This window comes from Harmonia axyridis, chromosome 6 (genome assembly GCF_914767665.1).
Source record: "Harmonia axyridis chromosome 6, icHarAxyr1.1, whole genome shotgun sequence".
In the NCBI taxonomy this organism is placed as follows: Eukaryota; Metazoa; Arthropoda; class Insecta; order Coleoptera; family Coccinellidae; genus Harmonia; species Harmonia axyridis.
This window is the reverse complement of record NC_059506.1, coordinates 14,171,673-14,186,607: the sequence shown is the minus strand read 5'-3', so window position 1 is coordinate 14,186,607 and position 14,935 is coordinate 14,171,673. Positions and strand designations below refer to the sequence as shown.

The 14,935-nt window shown below is 34.1% G+C and overlaps 1 protein-coding gene across 1 annotated transcript; it reads left to right on the top strand.

Moving 5' to 3' along the window:
* Positions 1 to 3,449: 3,449 nt before the first annotated feature.
* Positions 3,450 to 3,937, top strand: LOC123681778 (histone H2A). Its single transcript, XM_045620068.1, has one exon. The coding sequence runs from the start codon at positions 3,471 to 3,473 to the stop codon at positions 3,843 to 3,845; it is 375 nt and encodes a 124-aa protein (XP_045476024.1). The 5' UTR covers positions 3,450 to 3,470; the 3' UTR covers positions 3,846 to 3,937.
* Positions 3,938 to 14,935: the final 10,998 nt, after the last annotated feature.

The following is a 14,935-nucleotide window of genomic DNA, read 5'->3' as shown; positions in this document are numbered from 1 at the left end:
CAAGCATAAGATATACCTCTTGAACCTTGGAAATAAGCTACTAAATTAGAAAAACCATCATAAACTCACGTTTAACATTCCATTTGTTGAACAAAGTAGTGTTTATAATCAAATAAATGAGTTATTCCAATTTCGTTGACGCTAAAGATTAAATATTCTTCTCTTGATTTCTATTTCATTTTCGATAATTATAACGAATTGAGCTCGCTACCAGCCATATTAGCTCTGATACTCATATCCATTCATTCATTATATTTCATTTATATGATATCGTTGTTTATTTTTCGTGCAAGAATTAACCTTAAAATCTCAAATAAATAATATTCATCTATGAAAGATCTAACACAGACTATAGTAATCTGTGGTTTTAAGTTTGAATTTCAAATTTCGAGTGATGCCAAATATAAACACAGCAGTTCGGTTCGAATAATCTATGTTCTAACCTAAAATTTTCATTTACAGTTTACACTGTTATTGTTATAAGATATTTGTTATGAAATGAAGCATTTGATTTGTTCCAACTATCTCATAAAAATATTGAAATGCATCAATATTTTTGAAACCATCAGTATGAAAATATGGAAATATGTAAAATATTCTGGCTCTGTAATCAATGGAAAATGTTAGACTCCACTTGTAATCAAATTTGTTGTTAATGTGTACCTACATTATAGCCAACTTTACTACTTAATTCATCTTGATTTTGGCATTGAAAATAAATGAGAAGTATTCAATATAATTATCCACAATAGAATATTTGGTTTCTTTCAACTCACCTGATTTGTTTTCACATTAAAACAATTATGGCCCTCTTGGAAGTATGTCAATCATAAGCTCTTAGGATGAATTTATGGAATAGCAAAAGAATAAAAGTATTCAATCTCAATCACATGAAAATTTGTCTAGTATGTACCTAGTGGTATGTTTCGATGTGTGTGGTATGTTTCGATGTGAGTTAGAATGAGCCGAAGAAGAATACAGTATTGTTCGATAGCAGCAGTCTTTAGTGGGATATTGATTGTTGTCATTATAATGGGACTATTTTGTGAAAACTTTTTTAAACATGGGTTTTATGAATAATCTGGACTTTTCAAAAAGAATGTTGATTTTAGTGAAGTATCTTCTTATTATCAGAGCTGTGCCAAAGCTCAGTGATTTTTAATCAAATCGAGGAGTTGAGGTGAGCTTATTCAAATAACTTCATTTTCAAACTAAGTTGGCTAGTACTTCAATTCTTGAATCTGAGACATGACTTCATAGTAAATATTCATTTCTGTGGTTTTTTTTCCACAATAGAACAGAGTTGCATTCAGCCAAAGTACCCAATTTTTTGAATTTCACAGATAATTTTTTTTTTTTAAGATCAAGTTATTCGAAAACGGCGCTTTGTACGAGAAAATATGAAGAATACTTTTATTTTTCAAATTAGCCAAATATTCTTCAATGAACGTTCAAATTACTATTAAGAGTTGGTTTCTTCGAATTTCTGGTATTTTGATGGTATGTTATGTTCATAACATAGAAACAGAAGAATGTGTATGGAATCTGGTGTTCGGAGAAGATGTATCACATCAAAAAAAAGCTATATTTCAAAAATCATTTCCTTCGATACAACCATTTCCGAGATATAGCCGATAATCACATTTTTTTAACGATTTTCAACAGCCTGTATCTTTTTAACCGGGCCGAATCGGAAAAAATGGTAAAGGAAAAAAGTGTTTCTTTTGACCTCAGGAATCTTGGGTTAAAATATATGTACAAGTCAAAGACTCACCCTGTATATATATATATATATATATATATATTTTCAGTACTGCATTATATATATATATATATATATATATATATATATATATATATAGTATATTTCAACCAACAAAGAAAATCATGATTCAAGACGAGACAACCAAACATACACCTCGATTTATATATATATATATATATATATATATATATATATATATATATATATATATATATATATATAAATAATATCAGTAACTGTTTAGTTTCCATGCGTTCTACCGTTGTAAAATCCCGCCCAGTTTCCCTTCTTATCTCTTCGTTCCTGATATGTTGCAATCTGGAAACTCTACAAGATCTTATCGAAATGTCCATCTCTAATTTGTCTATGGTCTTTTTTTTTCTGGAAGTTGCCAGCATTCACAGCCATAAGTTAAAATAGATTCTACAACTGTTGTGTAGATTGTTGCCTCTGATATTGAAACCTTTTTTTTTCGTTTCAGTAGCCGTTTAGTTGTTTATAGATAGAGTTGAGTAGGGGTGGAGGAGTCTCGATAGAAATGGCCCCCATTAATTGGGGATCTGCTTAGTGGTTATGTTTGCCTTAGAATGTTAGATGATATCATAGTTCTCCAGTCGCATACTCCAGAAAGTTTATTTTAATTGGGGTCGGATCTTGTATATTCTCAAAATTTAAATATGTATGTCGTAAAAAGATTTACCCAGATTTTTTCCTAATTAGGACGTCTATTAGCTGTTCTTTCGATCCTATTCTTGGGGCATCCTTTCTGCTGTGTAGTAATTTTCAACTCTGTATTTCTCAGAGTAACTAACGCTAAAAGATTACATATATCATGCTGTTACAATCATTACGTGTTCTTCAATTAACGGAAACTCTAGAGCCCGTAAGCAATCAGAGGTCTCCCCAAAGGACGTAGTTAATATCACACAATCTACTTCTACGAAAGATGAAAAAAAACTCCTCTCCTGACCTATCTAGCTGCCGGTATCACTAGGCAACAACAGTACCTAGAAGTGAAGGGAATCCAATATGCTGATGTCATCATCAAAATGACATCACACCGAATAAATAAGTCAAAATCATTATTTTGATCCGTATCTGATAGAACGCTCGAGCTTTTCGGATTCTGAAGAGTTTTTATGTCAAAATAGACGACGTAATATCCCCACCAGACAAATGGAAGCAGGAGTGCCTCAAGGTTCAGTTCTAAGCCCAAAATCAACAACATCTGCATATGCAACGCCCCAAAAAGGTCAAGGAATATGCTAGCTCTATACGCAGATGATAGATGTCATTTACAGAATAGTGATCGCAGCACTAGATGATTTATATATTACAGACGAATGTTTCATTAAGGTGAAAGATTCAAATGAAATGACTAAACCTGCATAGTCAACTGTGCGATTGTATTTTTCTTCCTGTTAATTTCTAGCTGTTTGCGGAACCAATTATCAAATATATTGGGACTGTATGCAAATAAAAAAACAAACAAAAAACAAATAATAATTCAAACTCTATGGATGGCAATCAATGGCATTCAATGTATGAAATTAGTATACTAAGCCCTACCTCATTCAGAGTATGGAACGTACTACGCTGATTGGTCGAAACCGCGAGTATATATATATGTATACGAGGACATTTTCGAGGAATTATCAAAGCCCAACAATCATTTTACTCTCCCATATTCGCGTATTATATTATAATGTCTGGTCGCGGTAAAGGTGGAAAAGTTAAGGGTAAGGCAAAGTCTCGTTCCAACCGAGCTGGATTACAATTTCCAGTTGGTCGTATTCATCGTTTATTACGCAAAGGAAATTATGCTGAACGAGTTGGAGCTGGAGCACCCGTCTATCTAGCCGCTGTTATGGAATATCTAGCCGCCGAAGTTTTGGAATTGGCCGGTAACGCAGCACGTGACAACAAGAAAACCAGAATTATTCCCAGACATCTTCAGCTGGCAATCAGAAACGACGAAGAGTTGAACAAATTGCTATCGGGAGTAACTATCGCTCAAGGTGGTGTTTTACCGAATATCCAAGCCGTCCTCTTGCCAAAGAAGACAGAAAAGAAATCATAAATACAATCTGTATGTGAAACGGCCCTTTTCAGGGCCACAATATTTCCTCATTGAAAAGATTTTTTTATCATCTGATCACTTTGGGTATAATAAAATTGCGACAATTTCACGGTCCTACTGACATTCGTAAGTAGGGTAAATGCTCTGATTTTCGACCAAATTAACAAAAACATCGATTTCGGGTACGACTTTTTCACACATAAACTAATCAAATTTTAAAGGTGTTGATGTTCATCGATTCTTTGGCTAGTTTTAAATAATTTGTCATATAATTTTAAACGTTCTCTTCGCATTCAACCTTCGAAATGTGAAAACAGAAAATCTGAATAACATTCGGGTCACGACCATGCCGCAGAGTTCTCGACCATTTTTTTGTTTGTTTTCGACCACTAATAATAGTGGCCGCTCGCTTCTCGTCTTCACTTAAAAATTTTATATTTATATCAATCAGATGGATTTCAGATGAGGTAATTGAGTAAGAAACACTGGGAACGTAAAAAAATTATTCTGCAAAAGTTTTCATTTTCTATAAGTATTTCAAAATAGGAACTCATATTAAATAATATTATTTGGTTATTTTGTTCTTAATATCTTTTCAGAAACTAATGAGTAGGGTAAATGCACTGGTTAGCCGACCGGCACTGGTTCTCGACCATTCCGTGATTTGAGATGAAATAATAATAAAAATATATCATGTAGTGCAAAATATTTTCGCGGTGCGTGTTCTCGACCATTCTACCTTTCCAAGATAGTTTGCATAGTAGTGGTATAGGTCAGAGTTTTCGCGCTAAAAATTAGTTTATAATCGTCTATCATAGAAAAGGGTTCTTTCTCGTCCTCTCTTAGAAAAGTGCTTTGTGATATATGACCAGAAAATAGTAATTATTTCTTATTTCAAATGAATTATGTGTGTATATTTTGTTCCATATCAACTATAAGATATATTTTCGAGTGTATTTCAATCAAAAAGCAAATAAATGTATATTTTTTTGTTTAATATTCGGCGGTCGCGAACTGGTATTGGAAAATTTGTATCTTTTATTTCTCGACCAAAGTGGTCGAGAACCAATATGTTACTTCAATAATTGTTCATTTCAACTGATATATTTCTGTTGGATCATTTTCGTTTTTTTTCGATACCTTGATTCATTCATATATCTACTTTGTGAATATTAGTTTGCGACCACCGAATTAACGTTGAAACACTTATTTTTACCCTTTATTTATTCGCGGTCGAGAACCAATTTGATTGTACTTAATTCTCGACCACTGGTGGTCGGTGTTTTATATTTTATTTACTCATTAGTTTCTAAATAGATATTAGGAGCAAAATAACCAAATAATGTTGTATGAGTTGTTATTTTGAAATATTTATAGAAAGTGGAAACTTTTGCAAAATATTTTTTTTTTACGTTCCGAGTGTTTCTCACTTGATTACCTCATCTGAAACCCATCTGAGTGATAGGTAGTGATGTCGATGGTACGGTACGTAAGTAAGAACTAATCACTCATCTCGCTCTAAAGTTTTTTATAAAATTTTTAAGTGGAGCGGCCACTATTCTTAGTGGTCGAAAACTAACACAAAAATGGTCGAGAATTCTGCGGCGTGGTCGAGAACCGAGGTTATTGAGATTTTCTATAAGTTTTCACATTTCAAAGGTTAAATGCGGAAAGAACGCTTAAAATTAGATGACAAATCATTTAAAACTCGCCAAAGAATCGATGAACACCAACACCATTAAAATTTGATAAGTTTATGTGTGAAAAAATCGTGCTCGAAATCGATGTTTCTGTTAACTGGTCGAGAACCAGTGCATCTACCCTATATAAAACACCGACCACAAGTGGTCGAGAATTAAGTATAGTATATCCAAAGTCACTTGGAGGAAGCCAGAATATTTCAATTATATGTTCAAGGGTTGTCCAAGTTTCCAGAAATTCCTTTGGGGCCAGTGAATTTATTGCCTAACAATACTTTCGAATAAACCCCCGGTATTTAGCGGATCGCGGTTTCCATTTCAAAGAGACATCTGGCCGAGCGTTTTTATGGACTAGTTCAAGTGGCTTTGTATATACTATACATTCAAATTGGTTCTCGACCGAGAATAAATGAAAGGTAGAATAAGTATGTTTCAACGTTAATTCAGTGGTCGCAAACTAATATTCAAAAAAAAAAACGAACATGATCCAACAGAAATATATCGGTTGAAATAAACAATTATTGAAATTACATATTGGTTGTCGACCACTTTGGTCGAGAAATAAAAGGTAAAAATTTTCCAATACCAGTTCGCGACTGCCGAATAATATACATTTTCCCACAACTGCTATGAAAAGTAGCGTATTCTTCATAGCTTACTCAATTTCAAAACTATGTATTGCTCATACTGTGGGAAATATTATTTCTCACAGCACTTTGCCCACACCTCGCTTGGTAGACCAATGTAATTGGGCTTTTGAGTCGTTTCTATGGAAACGCAATAAATTCGCACATACTGTCAACGAAGGCCATTTTGATTTGAATCAAGTCCATTACTTGAATTATTGAAATTTGTGCAGTTGTAGGAAAAGTACAGTGTGCAACATGTGGAGAAAGTCCTTTTCTCGCTCGTGTGAACTCGCGAGAAAAGTTGGACTTTCCCCACTTGTTGCACAATATACTATTTCAGCGCGAAAACTTTGACCTATACCCCTACTATGCAAACTATCTTGAAAGGGTAGCAATGGTCGAGAAAACACGTACGGCGGAAATATTTTACACTACAAGATATATTTTATTATTATTTTATCTCAAATCACGGAATGGTCGAGTCGAGAGACACTGACGGTCGGCTAACCAGTGCATTTACCCTATATACAGTGGCTTAGGTAGCTATTAGACCCGGGTCGATCGCAACCCACCGACGAGATAATCGGGTCGAAAGACATAATATAATACAGTGGGAGATCAGGTAAGAAATTTACGAAATGGGTTGTTCTGAATAATGGTCTATTTTCGAATAAAAATGAACAAATTTGTAAAACAGTCCCCCACTATGAACAGTAGAAAAGGACTTATTCTAGTTAACTAGACCTTCAAACTTCGATTTATCGAATCGAATAAATTATCGTATAATTCGATAATTATCGTACCGGTGGCAACGATGGATTTCGGAGTTACTTTCGAGCTACAATTTATTTATTTTGTATTATTCAATAGTTATGTCAACTAATGGGGCTATGTTAATTGGTGCTTTTATCTTTTGAAAATGAAATAAAACAAAAGTAAAAGATAATGAAATCAAACTCAATAAAAAATAACTATACTACGAGGTTGCAACAGGTAAGTCGAGTCCGATTGTTCATTAAATTAGTGGAGAAATGGTGGACTGTATAAGCAACAGCGAAACATATGAAAATGATACTAAAGTCTAAAATTGTGGTTAACATTATAACTTACCTGATGGGCGTCAGGTTAGAAAACATAGCCTCTCCACAGGGCCCTTGGTGCGGGATATACAGGGTGTTTCCTAAACATACGGCAAAAATTCAGGGGGTTGTTCCTTGGACTATTTTAAGCATGTTTTGTCCTTGGATGATTTTTGAAAAACCTCTTTGTTTCGAAGATACAGGGCGAACAACATTTTTCATATTTTTAAAATTAATAATAGTTCAATAATTAATAATAATTTGGATTGGAAGAGGTGGACCTCATTTATGGCCTGCTCGTTCCCCGGACTTAAACCCCTTAGATTATTTCCTATGGGGCCATCTAAAATCATTAGTTTATACCACTCCAGTAGAAAATGTGGAAGACTTGCGAAATCGGATCATTGCTGGGTGTAACTTAATAAGAAATGATCCTGGTGTTTTTGAAAGGGTTCGGCAGTCAATGAAGAGAAGATTGGATGCTTGTATGCTGGCTAGAGGTGGTCATTTTCAACAGTTTTTGTAGGTTGAGTTGAATTTTCATGTAATTTTTCATAATAAAATGTTATTATCTGAAATTTTGTTTCCCCTATATCTTCGAAACAAATAGGTTTTTCAAAAATCATCAAAGGACAAAATATTCTTAGAATAGTCCAAGGAACAGCCCCCTGAATTTTTGCCGCATGTTTAGGAAACACCCTGTATTTCAGCTCCAACTTTCGGTTTTCAAGGGCGGTGTAGAAAAGCTCTAACATAATGCGTTCGAGCGAATATAAAATCGACGAATAATGCGGGAGTTTCCGAATGAAGCCACCAATTGTTCACTTGTACACTCGCGAACTTACCATCTTTCGCTATACCTCGAACTCACACAAACAGGTAGGAATGCTACACCTATCAATAACGCTCCCATGGTTTGAAAAATGCTAGGGTTCGTGTTGTAGTAAGGAAAATGTATCGACGAAAAGCTACAAAAATTCTACTTGCTGAAGAATCCGACAATCCGACAAGTTCGACAATCTAGGAATAAAAGTCGTAACTTAACAACATGAACACCTAATTGAAAATGCGTAAAGTGAATGATATCTTACCTACAAAAGGAAATTTTTTTACGGTTAATTGGGATCCGGGAATTGAAAGCACGCGGGATGATTTTATATCATCCCGATATGAAAAATTCAACGAGGTAGAGAATGATGAAAATGTTTCACGATTAATGAATTATGTAGAGCCACACTCGAATCGTTTCGCCAACGATGTGATCTTCAGAAACGTTAGGCTACTAACTATATATAGCAAAACATGTCCCTGGGGAGGGGGGCTCAAACTACCTCCACTACCTACCACATTATAGGTTAATCGTAACACCTACCAATCACAGTATATCGTTATAATCTACTTATAACTAAACTACAATTTGTCACTAAGAACCGTAAACTTCAGCGGATTGTTAATTTTCCCTTTGAACATACGTTCCATTGTGGCCAAAAACACTCTTCATTAGAATACTTGAACAGTTTTAACGATCTATCACACCAATAATCAAGTTTTGATAATACTGACGACAGTTGAGTCATTAATTAAATTATCGCCGATTCCCCACGCCACCAGAACTTCGAGTAGCTATCCGAAAAGCGTACGAAGCTTTTATAAACTGGTGTGCGAGTGAAGATGAAATAAGTCCAGTGCATTATGCTAAATAGCGAGCATAGATACTTGAAAAGGCAGAATGTTGGATACAAAGCGAATAAGTCAAGTGTTCCTTCCGGAGCAATAAAAATTTCTGAACGATGCTCCTGTAGAATGTCTCCCTAGTGAGGTAACTTCTGAATTCCTTCAGTGCATATTAAAACAGGTTGCTTTGATTATTGCCATCTCCTGAGTTGGCGCAGGTGCGATGAACTTCTGAAATTGAGAATGAATGTGATATGGAAACGTTAGAAAATCGGATCATAATAACTTATTCTCGCGCAAATCTTTCAATTACATAAGCAGAGTGGATCAAAATAGCGAAACAATACTGTGACACGCGCAACAAAAACTGCGACTGTAAAAAGGGTTATTCTTACAAATGAGGGGTTTGGCAAAGTTACACGACAGCCTTTAGAGCAGGGGGGTGAAACCGCTAGTGCTAACACTGGCAACGGATGTGACGTCACAGTCACTCAGCATTACACGGTATACGTATCACGATGTAAAAATTTTATTCTCATAACAAGCCAATCAGCGTTCGAGGTTTCCAATAAATAGGTATTTGATTGAACAGCCAACAATTAATTGTGTTTGTAATGCATGTATGGTAGCAATGAACAGATCAAGTAGTTTTTATTGTCGCTTATTACAAGTTCTGTTTTAGGTTTCAGGTAATCCATGAGAAACTAAATTTAGAACATAATTAGACTGGGTTTTTCCTCATATCGTATTTCAATGTACTAATATATCTGAAAGCCCTCTTACTTGCGATTATAATATTCCTTCAAAATCAACTGGATTTAAGTTAAATTCTGTTCCTCGGCCTTTACTGAAATATCAAATTAATTATCATCATCCCTATGATTCCAGAACTTCCCCAAATGTTTCTTGTATGGAAAATATTAATGATTTTAACATGCCATGTGAAAGTAAAACTTTCGATGATTTTTGAAGTTTGATGAATAATTAATATTTAGTTTTTTATGTTTCAGAAGGAAGAAAATCGTTATTTTGCATAGAAATATTTCTGATTTACATCTGAAAAAACACGTTTGTATAATGATTTCAAAACTTAATTGCAATGAAAAATGAATGATGACTATTTTGAGCAGTTCAATAGTTAATTTATGTTGTATATCTGGGACAAAATTTGATTTTCTCCTCACAAACAGAGTGGGCAAATTTCGATGTTTTTGCACTACAACTTCTAAACCTGAGGTGATAGACAAAATCTGATATCCCATATTCTCGGTCTCTTGTTTTGAGAAACTAACAAGGTTAGAATTCATTTTTGGCCACCTTTTGTTTTCGAGTTATAAGCGAAAATTGGAAAAATGGCGATATCGAAAGCTTTTACATCTCCGCTTATACTGATGCTAGAGCTCCGAAATTTAAACATTATACAGACACTTTTTTACGTAGAATCCAGTGGCGTGCTCGTGTTTTCGAAAAGGTTTTTAATTACGAAGCTATGACCCAAAGTTATGTTTTTTCAAAGGGAACACTAAATTTCTATGCCATGTTTTGAAAGCTTAATTTTTCCTGATTTCAAAAATTTATAACATTGAATGATTTGTATTAAAATAAACAACAGAAAATGGTCAAAAACCTTTTTTTACCTAAGAGTCTCAATATTTCTATGGTTTCAACTGTTGATGAGCTCATAAAAATTGAGCTTTCTATAACAAGAGCAGTGTCCTTCCGGCAATCTGATTATTTCTATGCTTCTTACTCATTTCTACAAAATTCGAATCAATTCGGCAATTGTTCATAAAACAAATCATAAGGATAAGGACAGTCCCTCTCAGAGAAATACCAACCGTAGACACGTGTTTCGGGCTTTCGGCCCTCATCAGTACGGTGAACAAGTGTTAGGATGTGCAACACTTGAAAGAAACAACAAACAAACAGTTGTTCTGTTGTTGTGTTGTTGACTCTGTTTGTTTGTTGTTTCTTTCAAGTGTTGCACATCCTAACACTTGTTCACCGTACTGATGAGGGCCGAAAGCCCGAAACACGTGTCTACGGTTGGTATTTCTCTGAGAGGGACTGTCCTTATCCTTATGATTTGTTTTATGAACAATTGCCCTCGTTATCCTTCCGACATATATATATATATATATATATATATATATATATATATATATAGATATATATATATATATATATATATATACATATATATATATATATATATATATATTTACCAGCCATGCAGCGTCCTGGAAAACGATGTCTACAAACTGTACTGGGACACAACTATGGTCACGGACAGGGCAATATCGCATAACCGGCCGGACATAGTTCTGTTTAATAAGACCGAAAAATTGGTGCAGATAATAGACATAACGGTACCCGCCGATGATAATATCGCCCGAGCGTACACTGAGAAACTCACCAAATATCATGACCTCGCGTTTGAGCTGAAAGAAATGTACGGTCTGAGGAAAACATCAATTCTCCCACTCATAATATCGGTAAATGGCCTGGTGGAGACACACATGATTGAAAACACGAAACGTCTACAATTAGATACTTACCTGATTAGCCAAGCACAGAAAGAGGTCATCCTAGGTACCACGCGGACAGTCAGAAGATTTCTTACTAGCTCCTGAGTACAACCTTGGTCGCTGTGGTGACCCGGTTGTCTCGGATCCATCCCGCTTGTCGGTGAATAAAAAAAAAAAAAAAAAAAAAAAAAAAAAAAAAAAATATATATATATATTTTGATCATGTTATTTACCTGCTTTTTAATAGTCAATAGTATTTTCTTTATTTGGAAGTGTCAGGTTTTTAATGAAGTTGTTTAGTTCATATAAAAAAATATATAATTATACGTTTCGGAGACATTCTCCTTCTTCAGTAAAAATGACTCATCTGATAGTTTACAATATGAAATATTAATTAAAATTGAGCCTTCAATTTCTCGTCATTTTACCTGAAATGACGAGAATAGTATGTTATGGAAAGAAAATAAATTTGTATTGTCTTCTAGATGTTCATCAACACGTTTATGGGCTGGAGGTGCATCATATCAAATATTCAATATGAAAGTTAATTTTTATGAATTTCAGATATCAAATGGATTGATAACTGTTAGAATATTAAGCTAGAGCACACATGTACCTAAGTTGATACTTTGAGGTCCTAAAATAGATTTGTAGAGAAAATAATTATACATCTTCAGAAGTAAATGAAGATAACAATAAAGGTCATCATCAAAAGTTTGTTATATGTACAATTTGGCGATATGAAGAAGAGAAAACGGATTCAAAATTGAAAAAATTTATGGCGCTTGAAATATGACGATTGAATTAATTTGAATGAAGAATAATCAGAAACGTTATCGGAGCATATTTGTTTGCACACTGCAGAGACAGTCACTGTACTTCTATGGGTTGATGTAATAACTGTGACGATACTGTACAAAAATATGATCAGTGGAGCAATTGATAATTAAATATGTCATATAGATATTGCTTCATGTTATGGAATTTCATTATTAATGAATCGTCTGATATCCACTAACAATGTACTTTTCAATGAGTGCTTCGAATGATGAGTCATCTTGGGGGATCGTTATATCCTTATAACGATTCCTTCAGATTCGAACAGAATTCTAGTTTGCTAGTTTTATAAATCTAGAATCGACCACAAATCTGATGAAATTAATATTTAATCGATAAATAGGTACATACAGATTACATGACTTACCTATTCACCTTCAATAGCGTCATCGAATGATTCATACAGTTTTATTAAAATAACCTATGTATTATTTTCCGAACACTGCGTAGAATGAAGAATTATTATATTCACATAACGACGCACCTAAAACTCACTTATCAGCTCAACGCACATAATTGAAATGAACCGTTTTCTGCTGCAAAATATTTGGTGAATGGTTACATCTGGTCTAATACTCTAGTGGGTTTTACGATTGTTGTTATTCACTTCTTTGAAAATGCCGCTCGCCTTTTCTGGGAAGAAATGTTTTCAAAAATAACCTTTTCTTATGACCTTTCCCTCTGGATATTAGGGGTAAATATACCTCCTGTAGGTATATCTTTCCTAACGAACTTCCGTGCTTTTCGTGTTTGATAAAAAAAAAATTTCGAATGTATTAGGTATTCCTAATTCATGGTTATGTAACAGCTGATTGGATGAATTATATATTTCAGAAAAATTATTCCTTCAAATCCCTACCTACCGACCTAATATTTATTTCACAAAAATTTGCTCAAAATTATCATCATAATTATAAGCTTGCGAAATGAAAAAAAAGGAATTTTTATGTTGCAGATTTGTCTGTTTTTCTCGAACGATAACAAGAAATAGTTCATAACGCGAAATAATACATATAATATGTAAATGAACTGATATGATAGACCGAAAAAAAATCGAAAACATTTTTTGACGACAACGTTTACTCATACCTGTAATGTGAGAAAGAAAGGTTCGATAACGAAGTTCGAAGCAAACATCACTCAAAATAATAGCAATTTTTTGATTACCGATTCGATCATCAACCCTTATACAGGGTGTTCCTAAATTGGAGGTACCGCAATCGCTTTGTTTTCAAGATACAGGGTGTTCCTTGTAGTTCTACATATAGAATATATCTCGTATATGGTGTAGTATTTGCGCGATATCGTAAAACTCAATTCAATGCTTACATTTATAGGTTTCCTTCAAATAGTGAATTTAGCAAAATGTGGTGTCACGCGTTAAGATTGTTTTCATTTTGAAATATGATAAGTCATTTATATTCCTCTGAGGGGACGCCGACGAAAGCGGGTAGATAAAGGAAAATAATAAATTTCGGACATAGACGTGCTCGCAGTGCAATAAAAGTAATCATCTTGAAAGCGATAATAAACTGAAATTCTATATTTTGTAAATCTTGGGGGGGGGGAAGTAATTACCCCGAGTATCCTCTCATTTCTACGCCCTTGGCCCTCTGGTTATTACTCGAACAAAAGGATTTGTAGGTCCTGTCTTTCAGAAGGCAAATTCGTTATTAATGAGCAGATATTTTGAATAGATAAAGTTGGTAGCTTCTCAGAATCGAAGATACCCATATAAAAGTGAAATCAACCTTTCCTATGTATATAATAAAACATGTCTGAAATCCTTTGAATGCAATAATAAACGCTACCTATACAATAGCTAAATAACCATCTTTTTCTTTGAAAGTTGACATTAACAATATTACAAATAGTTCCCATAGAATTTCCGAGAAAAGGTCCTTTTTCACATAATCGAAAATCAGGGGTAGGAATATTAATAATGACTCAGATGTTCATTTTAGGTATAAGGACTGGAATTTTATTCCCTACGCCTCTACTATAATTTCTCCGATTTCCTACTAATGTCTAATTGTAAGACTTTTCTCCCTAATATTAATACTGTTTGACAATCGGTTTTTAATTTATACCAACTTTGATACGAATCGTTTCAGAGAACGGTGTACGGAAGTATCATTATTATTTCTCTATTGAGTAGGGGAGAACGGGGGAATTTCGCGCACCTAACGGAAAAGGTTTCAAAAAAGTTTCCTATGTAAATGCAAACTTTCACAATTTAACTTCGAAATTTTGCATTTATTCGACGAATCGCTTTGAGAATATATTAAAAATCTGAAATAATAATGTCATTGCGCGAAATTCCCCATGTGCTGGGATAATACCGCGCATGGGATGGGGTAATTCTGCGCAAGTATATATTGAATGAAGCGGGTACTGTTCCAGCATTATTATGCTCCCAAATTCAATAATTTAAAAGTCATTCGAGATTTTATCAATCAATGTTATCTATTTATTTATACGTAGGGTTAATTCCATCTAATGTGTTTTTAGGGTGCGTTTCAAATAAATATTCTATAGCATAGAAATTAAACTATGTAATTTTTTCACAAGTGACAGGTGTATTCATTATTAAAAGTAGTGCAATATAATTTCACGAACTGAATCTCCGCTATTCAATTAATT

What these genes read in the sequence shown, in the direction of transcription:
- LOC123681778 (XM_045620068.1), top strand. Translation starts at nt 3,471, where the DNA reads ATGTCTGGTCGCGGTAAAGGTGGAAAAGTTAAGGGTAAGGCAAAGTCT.